Source organism: Talpa europaea, assembly GCF_964194135.1.
Source record: "Talpa europaea genome assembly, chromosome: X".
NCBI lineage: Eukaryota > Metazoa > Chordata > Mammalia > Eulipotyphla > Talpidae > Talpa > Talpa europaea.
In genome coordinates, this window is record NC_140081.1 from 96,333,785 (window position 1) to 96,345,683 (window position 11,899).

Consider the following 11,899-nt stretch of genomic DNA (forward strand, 5'->3'; position numbering starts at 1 on the left):
CTGTGTGGATTTGAATCCCATCTCTGCCACTTACTAATTGTATTACCTTAGGCAAGTTACTTAACCTCTCTATACTTCTGTTGTCATCCTCTGTAAAATAAAGATGTACTGATTTCATAGTGTTTTAAGTGTTAAATCAGATAATACATGCGAAGTGCCTAACACAGTGTCTGGTACTTACTAAGAGCTAAGTATCCCTGTTAGTTTTACAGGGATATCTGTTAAAAGGTCTTCAGAAGATAACAGTTTCTTCATCAAAGCAGGTAGTAATTGGAGGGATGGTGGCACTGTGTGGGATGTAAAAACACCTGAAGTTCAATAATAACTCTCTGTAACCCATTGCTTGGAGGCAAAGTATCTGACTGAAAATCTGCAGACCGATTTATTTGATACTTCCAATTCATCTTGTATTTTTATTCCCTAAAGATTACCTTAATTTTTCTGGAATGGTCTGTGCTTGCTTGATCAGTACTAGTATAGTCTTTACTTTCCAAATAAAAGTTGGCATAATTTTGCTGATTATATGACCCAAACTAACAAAAGGTGCTGTTTGTCTCTTTTTGAAGGAATAATATACATACAATAAAATAGCAGGTGTACTTATTATAAGTGTACAACTCAGTCATTTTTCATGTCTAAACCCATTTGATGTTGTAAGAATTATATAAAATAAAATATATTAAAAAAATTTAAAAATAAAAAAATAAAAAAATAAACCCATTTGACTTCAACCTAGATCAAGATATATTTCCAACACCTCAGAAGGCCGTCTCATTGTCCCTTCAAATTAATAATCCCCAGCAGAGGTTACCATTTTTCTGATTTTGATCACACTAATGTGTTACCCATTCTTAAAATTTATAGAAGTGGAATCATTTTATATAACACTTGTGAGTGGCCTCTTTCACCATTATGTTTTTTTCCATGTTAAATGCAGTAATAGTTTGTTCTTTTTTATCGTTTTGAACCATTCCATCATACAATCTACCTATCACAAATTTTTTAATCTATCTCCTCTGTGAGGTTCTATTTTATTCCATTGATTTTTCTCTTTTTATCAGTACCACATTTTATTGGTAACTGGCTTCATAGAATTCTCTTAATGTCTTTTAACTTTGTTATTCTCCCAGATTGTCTTCACATTGCATTTGTATTTCAGAATAAGGTTCTTTTCCATTATTATAAAAACTTGGATCTTTGTGATTACATTTAATCTATATGTCAGTTTAGGAAGAATTGGTATCTTGGGCCTCCCTGGTAGGGCAGCAGGTTGAGCGCTGTGCTGTGAAACTGTCTGCAGCCTCTGCAGTGCGGGTTTGATTCCCGGCCGGCCAGGGAGAAACCCACATGGCGTGGCAGACCTCTCCTGCCTTGCCCGCTGCTCCCCTCAGCAGTGTCTTTGGTCCGTCTGCCTGTTCTGCTCCCCGCTCTGTCTCTGGTGAATTCTCTCACCCTCTCGCACCACTGACCTATACCCCAGTTCTTGTATAAATAAATCAATCTTTAAAAAAAAAAAGAATTAGTGTCTTAACAGCATTGAGTCTTTCTGTCCATAAATATGGCATTTCCCTACTTTTGCTTTCAGATTTCTTTCTTTTTCTATGGTGTTTTGTAGTTTTTGGTGTTTTGCACATATTTTGTGAAGTTTACTTTTCAGTACTTTCCAGGCTTTTGTATTCTTTTGTAAATTTTAAAATTTCACTTTCCAAATTTTATTGCTAATATATACAAATAAGTTTAATTTCTGTATATTGACCTAATTTGTATTCTGCAGCTTTGCAAAATTCATATATTAATTCTAGTAGCTTTAAATTCATATATTAATTCTAATGGCAGATTCCTGCCATTTTCTTTTTCTTACCTTATTGCACTGGCTAGAACTTTCTGCACAATAATGAATACAGGTGATGATGGTGGACATTGCTGCATGATGCACATCTTATGGGGAAGAGTCTATATTATCATTAATTATTGTTGTTAGTTGCAGGTTTTTTGCAGGTATTCTTTATCATGTGGAAAAAGCTTCCATCAATTCCTCATTTGAGAGTTTCATTCATGAATTTTATCAAGTGTTTTTCTCCATCATTGAGAAGATTATATGGTTTTTAACCTTTTTTATTTCATTAACATGGTAAACTACACTGAGTTTTGAATGTTAAAATAGTCTTCATTGCTACAAGATCTTACTATTCTTTTTGTATAATGCCTTATTGTATTTGCTGTAGTTTTGTTCAGGAATTTTGTATCTGTGTGTGTTCATAAGGGATGTTGATCCGTAATTTATTTTTCTTTTTAGGTTTTGGTATCAGGGATTTGCATGTCTCGTTAAACAAGTTGGGAAATGTTACCTCTCTCTAGCTTCTGAAAGACTTTAGGTACTATCAGTATTATCTGTTCCTTAGATGTTTAGAAGCATTCACCAGTGAAGTAGTCTTAGCCTGGAGTTTCCTTTCTGGGAAGGTTTTAAGTCTACTGTCTTTGCTGTTTGATTCCTATTTGTCCCATCTGTTCTTTGTCTTTTATTTACGTGGTCTGCCTTCAAGTAGTAACAAATAGTATAACAACTTTACAATAGTGTGCCTCCGTTTTTTCAATTTGGCCTTGATGCTATTGTTGTCATGGTTTTATTTATACACATATTACAAACTTTACTGTTATTTTTATTTAAGCAGTTAATTGTATTTTAAAGAGATTTAAATAATAAGAAAAACATCTTTTATATTTACCCATCTAGTTTCCATTTCTGGGCTCTTAGTTCTTTTATGTAGATCTAGACTTTTCAGCTATGGGTTTGTAGTTTTTGTCAAATTATGAAAACATTCAGCCATTATTTTTTCAGGTATTTTCCTCTCTTTTCCTTTTGGAATCCAGTTATGTGTCCATGAAGTCACTTGAAGTTGTCCCACAACTCACCGATACTCTGTTCATTTTTTTGGTCTTTTTCACTGTTTCATTTAGTATAGTTTATACTGCTATATCTTCTTTAAGTTTACTTACATTTTCTTCTGCATTTTTTTGAAATCTGCTATCACTCCCACCATGTATTTTTTATCTTCTAAGTTTGATTTGGATAATTTTTGTATCATTTTTATATCAGTGTGTCTCATTAACATGTACATGCTTTCCTCTAACTTCTTGAATATATGAAGTATATTTATGTTCCACTTACATAATGTAAATATTGAGAGTTGTGTTTAAGTAAGCCATCTTGCTCTTTTGTTTTTATTTACCCCATCCTCTGTACCTTTTTTCTTTTTTTTTTTTTTTTTTGGTTTACTTTGGGTATTTAAAAAAAAAGTTTCATTTTATCACCACTTAGATTTTTTTTTTAACAACTGTATTGAATTATTTCTTTATTGATGATAAAAATTCACAAGACATACAATTCACCCATGTAAAGTATACAGTTCATTGGGTTTGGATATATTACAAGTTTTTAAATTGTGTTAAAATATATATAACATAAATTTGCCATTTTTACCATTTTTAGTCTGTAATTCAATGATGCTACTTACATCTACGATGTACAACCATCACTCACCACTGTTCATTTCCAAAAGTTTTTGATCATCCCAGACAGAATTTCTGTATCCATTAAGCAATAACTCCCCATTCCCCCAATCCACAGCCTCCTGCAATCTACTTTCTGTCTCTATGAATTTACCTTTTCTACGTAACTCATATAACGGATTCATACAATGGCAGATTTCATTCATGTTGTAGTATGTATCAGAACTTCATTCCTTTTTATGGCTGAATAATATTCCTTCATATGTTTATACCATATTTTGTTTATCCATCTATGTGTTGATTGACCCTTGGATTGTCTCCATTTTTGTGGTATTATGACTAATGCTGCTGTGAACATTATCTGTTCAAGTATCTGTTCAAATCCTTGCTTTCAATTTCTTTGGATCTATACGTGAGAGTAGAATTGGTAATTCCATGTGTAACTTTTTGAGGAACTGCCAAACTGTTTCCCATAGCTACTGTACCATTTCACATTCCCATCAGCAGTATACAAAAGGACATTGAGTCTCTACATCTTTACCATACTTGTTACTTTCCATAATTTCATTATAACCGTCTTGGTAGTCATGAAGTAGTATCTCAACTACTAATGTTGTTGAGCATCTGTGCATGTGCTTATTGGCCATTCATGTATCATCTTTGGAGAAATTATTCAAGTTCTTTGCCAATTTTTTAAATAATCCATCATCATGCTAATGACATCACCTACATATAGTGAAGAGGCCTTGTCATTCTCAAGGGGATTTTTATATCTCCTTGTTCTCTTCTACTTACACAACACTGCCTCAACCCCCACCCAACCACAAGGGAAGCTTTGATAACATATAACAGTTGTTCTTTATAGCTGAACTGGTTTTAAATAGATGATTTGTCAGTGTTCAAATACTGACTGGGGGAATGTGGATGAATCTCCTTTCTGACCTATTGAATCACATGACTATATTAAGGTTTTTAGTGTCATTGTTCACCACTTTTTCTTATCCACATTATTTTCATCTTTTTTGATTTCTTTATTATGATTTAGTTTGTAAGTATTTGCAGAGTTTAGGTGATTGAGCTCACCAAATTTGGATATCGAGTGCACAGCCCCCAGACTGTCCTCACTTATGATATCAATTGCAAGTTGGTTCCTCAAACCACCATCAGGTTTTATAATTCACTAGAAGGACTCACAGAACTCCATGAAAGCTATATTGTACTCACAATTATGGTTTATTACAGGCAGAAGATACAGATTAAGCTCAACTGAGGGAGGAAGCACATAGGGTGGAGTTTGGGAGGTACCAAACCTAGAGCTTCTGTTGTGCTCTCCCTGTGGAATCAAGACACATTAGTATCCCACCTGATGTGTGATGTGTGTGACAACATAAATCAAGTACTGTCCAACAGAAAAGCTTGTGCGGGCCTCCATGTACAGTTTTTTTTTTTTTAAGCTTTGTTTCATTTTATTTGCCATAAAGTTCCTTAGTTAGAAAAGCTGTTGTATGGGACAAGAAAGGGATGAGAATGGCACTAATATTGATGTTGCCAGGACATGGCAAGCAGTAAGTCCTTATCCAGAAAACGATCCACAAATATCTATTCCCCAGAACAGATGGGTATGGAAGGGATTTCGTGTAATCAACTGACCATTTACTATCTGAGAAATGGCCTTAAATATTGTCTGTTGTTAAAATGGACAGTTTTACTGAGGTTTCATTACGTAAGCACAGCTGACTGCCTTACTTGCTTATTTTCAATCTCCAGTTTCCAGCTCTTCTAGCGCCTCCTCTAAATCATGTAGTGGGTTTTTCTGGAGTGACTAGTCCCCATTCTACATTGTGACTCTTTGGCTAGCCCATGACTCCCAGGCAAGCAGCTGAGGGCACAGGCCAGACCCCTTTTTGGGCAAGGTTAAGTTCTTTTCTGCATAGTGATCTTTTTTCTCTTCAGTCTAGAGACTTGTAGAATTAAATAAAAACGTGGGAGTTATGAACTGTTACTGAGGTATAGGGGAATATATGCCTTCTTTACATGTTCTCGCTTTGTGCTGGGTACGCCTTTCAAAGTGAAGATTCAAGTCTTCTATTGATCCCTTGATTATTGCTTTTGGAGGGGGGGGTAGAGTGTTTTCTTCTCTCCTTCTGCAACTGCTAATATGTATCTACATCAGCACCAGGCATGCAGTAGGGACTAAATTATCTATTGCTTGTATAAATTAATCCAGGATTTGCTTGATAAGTTTTTTATGTATCTGATGATTTCTTTCATAATTTCCATCGTAGACATTTTATTCTCTTTTCTGAATTTTTCAAGTTGTTCCCACAGAATTAGCCTTTGGCCATTTATGTTCTGTTATTTATATTTTCTTTGACTTTTAAATTACGTCGTAGTTTTCTTTAAAAAATATATTTTTTCATAATATCTGATATTTCCTAGTTTTTCCTTTTTCATGTCCCCTAATGGATTTGTTTTAAACCAGGGCAATGATGTCTTGTTGTCTGAGGACACTTGTTAGGTGATTTTTATTGCCATTATTCTCTCATTCTGTCTGTTGACTTTGTTCCATTAAATATGGTCCAAGATGATTACTTAACTTTGTCTCCTACCTTTTAATGACTGGTGCTCCTTATGCAACACACACACCCTGTTCATTGTGAGTATTTCGGGATAGATGTAATTAGTTGGGTTTGTGTTTCCATGTGTGTCCTGTGCTTCTATATCTAGAAAAACCCAAGGGCCAGCCTCCCTGTCAGCTGCTCTACTGGATAGACTTTTGGAGAAGGTGGCGAGAGACAAATGTATGCCTAAGGGAGTAGAATGCTTAAAAAGAGCTCATTGAAGTATAACATAGAGAAAAGTGCACTAATCATATGCACACACCTTGTGTTTTTACATACATGGAACCAACACCCAGCTTAAACATTAAACTATGACCTGGACCCAGAAGCCCCTTCTAGTCACGCCTCCCTTCCAAGATGACCTGTCCTGACTTTTCATAGCATCAGTAAAACCTTTTATGTGCTCTATTTATATTGAGCTTTCTTTGCTCAAAATTTTATTTGTGAGATGTACCTGTCACGTATAGATTGTGAATTGTGTAGATGTAATGGCAGGTGGTTCATTGTCATTGCTGTATAGTATTCCATTGCGTGACTCTACCACAGTTCATACATTCTATCTCTGATGGGCAGTAGAGGTGTATCCAGTTTTGACATAAGACAATGCTGTTAGAAGCATTTTTGTATGTGTCTTTTGGTGAGTTTGTGCATGCACCTGTCAGGTATATGCCTAACAGTGGAATGCTGGAACATTAAGGAATTTGGGGTGTATATTTAATTTTTTTAAAGATTTATTTTTATGCATAGAAAAACTGGGATGTAGGCTAGAGGTGTGGGGGGTGAGAGGACTCACAAGAGACAGAGTGGGGAGTGGAACAGGCAGATTCACTGGAATACACTGCTGAGGGAAGCAGTGGGGAGACAGGAGAGATCTGCTGCGCCATGTGGGTTGTTCCCTGGCCGGGGATCGAACTCATGGCGCAGTGGCTGGCAATAGCTTGATAGTGCTGAGACTTACCCCTGCGTATTCAGGGAGGCCCCTGTTTGTGTGTATATTTTAAACTGCCTGTGTCCTGGTGGGAATGATTGGTAGATATTGAGAAAATAATGCAAAAGAAAATGGGTAATGGGCCTCCCTGGTGGTGCAAGGGGTTGAACACAGCACTTTGAGGCTGTCTGCAGCCTCTGCAGTGCGAGTTCGGTCCCCAGCCGGCCAGGGAGCAGCCCACATGGTGCAGCGGACCTCTCCTGTCTCACCCACTGCTCCTCTCAGCAGTGTGTTTCGGTCACTCTGTTCTGTATGCATAAATAATTAAATCTTTTTTTAAAAAAAATGTTTAACCCACTATGGAAAGCTGTGTGGAGGTTCCTCAAACTACTAAAAATGGAGCTACCTTATGACCCAGCAATTCCACTCCTAGGAACCTACCCAAAGGACAAAAACCTTGCTCCAAAAGGATACCTCACCCCTGTGTTTACTGCAGCACTATTTACAATAGATAACATATGGAAACAACCCAAATAGATGACTGGATGACTGGATCAAGATGTGGTACATATACACAATGGAATACTATTCAGCAATCAAAAAAGATAAACTCATGCCACTTGCAGCAACATGGATGGAGCTGGAAGGGATTATGCTCAGTGAAATAAGTAAGAAGGAAAAAGGAAAATATCAGATGGTTTCACTTATAGGAGGAATCAGGGAAAAAATAACAATAAAAATAAAAAAATTAATAGACACCTATAAATCAGAGTCATTCTGCAGGGGAGGGGGAAAGAGAGGGATCAAAACAGGGGAGGGAAGAGCACAGGGGACTATGGTGATGGTGCACGGGTGAATTGGTGGTGGGAATTCTATGGGGACTACACCTGAGAGGAGAACGCAAACATTGTACAAAAATGAACAATGATGTAAAATATATATAAATATATTACATTAAAAAAATTTTAAATAATAAAAATAAATACAAAATTTTAAAAAAGGGTAACTGAAGGAGTTAAGTTCTTTGGCTTTTCACCTTCATGTGTGAATATCTTTCTATGGAAATTGAACAGGTACTGGGCAGAGTAAGCAAATGTATTTGCAGGCACCTGGCTTAGAAGGAGCCTTCTGTAGCGGAGACATAAGAAGGAAAGAACCACGTCTGGGGCCTGACATCACATGAATAAGAAAATGGAGGGGAGCCTCCCGTGGGGTCACGCTGCTTCTGTGGGCCTGGCAGAGTGCCTTCTGCTTTAGGGAGGGAGTAGGAACTGCCAGCCTCTGCCTGTGAAGAGAGGGAGGGGGAATGAACGTTGGGCCTTCAGCAGAGTTTGTGAGAAGTCCTGTAGCTATTACTGCGAACCACTCAGGTGGTCAGCGCTGGGAATCAAACCATTATGCTTTCCCCCTAGTCTGTCACCTTTAAAACGACCAGCAGAAATCTTGCCCGATCCATGTGTATGAAGAATCTCAAGCTCACTATCATCATCATCGTCGTATCAATCGTAAGTTTCTGTCCTTTATAAAAGCGTGTGATTTTACTTTTCAATTTCCAGGCAGTGAGGTGCTGGAATGCTTACTCAGTGCTTTCCTCTCTGAAATGTATGGTTTGGTGGTGAGACTCATGACAGGCAGCAGGAAGTCACTATGAAATACTGTCTCCACTTAAAGCCGTCTCCTGAATTGTATTTCACTTTTCTAGTTGATTCCATTTCTTATTTCTATTTTCTTGTTTATGATTGATCTGTTCTGTGTCTGGTGCGCTTACATGACTCTTACAGTTGATTCTTTTCTGTGGTAAAGGTCAGTAGTCAGCGAATATTCTGCCTGTGCCAGGTAGTGACTGTTTAAGCTTTGTAGGCCACGTATAGTCTCTGTCACATTCCTTTTTTTAAACAACCTTTAAAACCACAGAAACATAACTTGTGGGCCACGAGCTGCTGTTTGCTGTAGGTGAAGGGTGATACTGGTTGTTAATTTTAGCCTCATAAAGAAGTTATACATACACACAGTTGTGAATAATTTAATATTACTTTCTTGCTTTTGACAATAATGTTGAATAATTGTGGTGCCATGGGCATCTTTAGTTAGTACTTTGTTTTATTTGGAATGCTTCTACTTTTTTATCAGAGTGATATTTTCTATGAATTCAAGACTGCTAGAAGTTTTTTTGGTAGGAATAGGCATTTAATTTTAGGAAACTGTATCTCTACCCAATGAATTGATAGACTATTACATTTAATGTTAGTGTATTGAATTATACTATTAAATGTACTTGTAATGAATTGTCCTTTCATTTGGGATACACAGTAAGAGGTTATAATACATGGTGAGTTCAATTTCCTAATATTTAGTCATTCTGTTGTCTGTAGTTTGTATGTTGTTCTCCTTTTGGAATCTGCATGTAAGCCTTTTTGAACTATCCAACATGTCTAGAAGGCTCTTAAAACTTCTTTTGCATACATTTTGGGAGAATAAGCTCATTCTTCCAGCAAACAAATTTTATTTTCAGCTTTGTTTATTCTTCTATCCAGCACTTCTCTCTCTCTCTCTCTCTCTCTCTCTCTCTCTCTCTCTCTCTCTGTGTGTGTGTGTGTGTGTGTTTGTGTGTGTGTGTGTATTTTCAACCATATTTAAAATTTCTAAGAACTCACTATTCTTAGTCTGATTTTCATGGACTTGCAATTGTTAACAGATGTACTGTTGTCTTTGATTTTCCTGGATTATATCCCAGAGAATTAGTTTACATGATGGCAGGAGCTGCTAGGCACGTCTCAAGTCCATGGGAAGCACAGTCTGGATTCTGGGGCAGGAGCATAGGTGACCACAGGTCAAAGAAACCTCAGCTCTGCTCTTAAGGCCTTTCAGCTGGTTGTGGAATCAGGTTCCTCCAGATTATATAGAATAATCTGCCTTAAAGTGGACTGATTGTATGCTTTAATCACATATTCAAAACACAGATTAGTATTTGGACACTGTCACTGTAGCCAAGTGGCATGTAAAACTGACTTCACAGAAGTAGTTATATGTAATGGGCTTATTGTCACTCGAAGTGCATTATATTGCCTTTTTTTTTTTAATTTCATTTCCAGTATGGTTAGTGTTGACAGTCACAAGCCCCCTAAGCAAGGTCTCTTTGGCATCTTCACTAATTTTTCAGAGTAAAGAAGTCCCGAACTAAAAGCCTCAGGGCCGCTGCTCTCAGGAGTGGGGAGGGTGGCGCTGTGCTCTGGGCAAGGCAGCCTTCCCCCCCAGCCCAGTGAAGGCCCTGGGCCCTCCTAATAGAGAAGTACAGCTGTAGGTCCTACATGTTACCCAGGGAATCGTGCCACGATTTGAGTGTTTCCTTGTTCATGATCCTCAGGTGGTGCATTCTAAGCTCCTCAGCTTAGCTTTTCCTTCCTTAGATTGGTTTGTGAAGCTACGTTGTTGTTGAGTTCAGATTATATGTTGATCACTTGTTTCATGGAGAGCCCTGTTCTCAACACAGTATTGACTTGTCTGAAAGATGGTACCTAACACATTGTCCTTCAGCTTAAATGTCCTTGTAGTTCCGCTGTGGCAAATATTGCCTGTGTGTGTGTGTGTGAGTGTGCGTGCACATGGGCACAAATATGGTTATAATTTGCTGTAACCGTCCCCCCCAACATTTGTTGGGGAAGAAGGCAGCAAAATATATTTCTGATTGGGGAGTGGGGAACGTGGAATTATTTTTCCTCAGTCATGTGAGTAATGAAATAAGTCACTTAATCTCAAAAAGTTACAATTGTAAAGTAAAGCAAAGTAGCTAATGCAGTGAACCTAATGTTTAAAATATATTTTTGGAACATAATATGAGCAAGCACATACTATTAAAAATACAATTTAAAATTTCAATACTACAATTAAATCGCTAACTCATATGTAGTAGAATAAATGTTTTTGCAGTGTTACTTAAATCAACTTTTCTTTGATTTTATAATAATAACTGTCATTATCGACTGAAAATTTTGTAGCAGCATTCTTGCTTATATGGATGTAAGATCTCTACTAATTGTTTTTTAATACACTTTTCTCATCCTAATAATGAAAAATTAATCCATGTGTAAAATCTGGAAATGTACTTGACAATAAAATACTTAAAGGGAATGGTGGTAGTTTGTGATCTTTATGACCATTGATGATGTGCCTGCCAGTAACAGTTGTTCTTATAGCTGGGTTCTGCACAGTGCCCGGTGAAGACAGCCCCTCTGCTGAAAGCAGAGTGGAATTCAAGTACATGAGATATCAGAAAGGGTCATTTTAATTCCACTTCCTTGACTAGTGGGTTGTATTATTACACAAATGCTACTTTAATGGCACTTGTGCTTGTATTAATAGGTGTTGGCTTTATATATTTAGGAGCATATGATAGATTCAAAAAATAAAATTGCCTTCCCCCTTCCTCCAGGTGTTCATCTATATCATTGTGTCACCTCTCTGTGGTGGATTTACATGGCCAAACTGTGTGAAGAAATAAAAAAAGAAAAAGTTATCGTTAACCAAGGATATCAGAGAACAAGGAGTTAAAAGCAATTCATGTGACTCAAGCCTTTTAATACTGCCAGATGATGTCTGTCGGTCTCAGCAACCCTCTTCTTTCTCTTTTTGTAATCTTGTTCTATGCCACCAAATTTATCTCTGTCCTATCCACCAATTTATTCCAGTGCACTTCAGATTGAACCATTTATTGCAGTAGTTGCCTTAAAAAGGCATTTTGCTTGTTCCTTTGGTTTGTTGTTAGTGTCATCTACTTTGGGAAACATTTCTGTTTGTGGTTGCATACAACTATCACCAGGGTAGAAACCACCAGTCTTAGGAG

General features: G+C 37.1%; 1 protein-coding gene across 3 annotated transcripts in view; it reads left to right on the forward strand.

Annotated features, from left to right (window-relative positions):
• Positions 1–11,557, forward strand: part of VAMP7 (vesicle associated membrane protein 7) — a gene marked incomplete at both ends in the record, with an annotated part of 33,247 nt that extends 21,690 nt beyond the window's left edge. For all 3 annotated transcript variants that reach the window (XM_084258269.1, XM_084258268.1, XM_084258267.1), the window contains 2 exons: positions 8,472–8,564; positions 11,489–11,557. In XM_084258269.1, the coding sequence (XP_084114395.1) occupies positions 8,472–8,564; positions 11,489–11,557 (162 nt within the window). The remainder of the gene's footprint in view (positions 1–8,471; positions 8,565–11,488) is intronic.
• Positions 11,558–11,899: the final 342 nt, after the last annotated feature.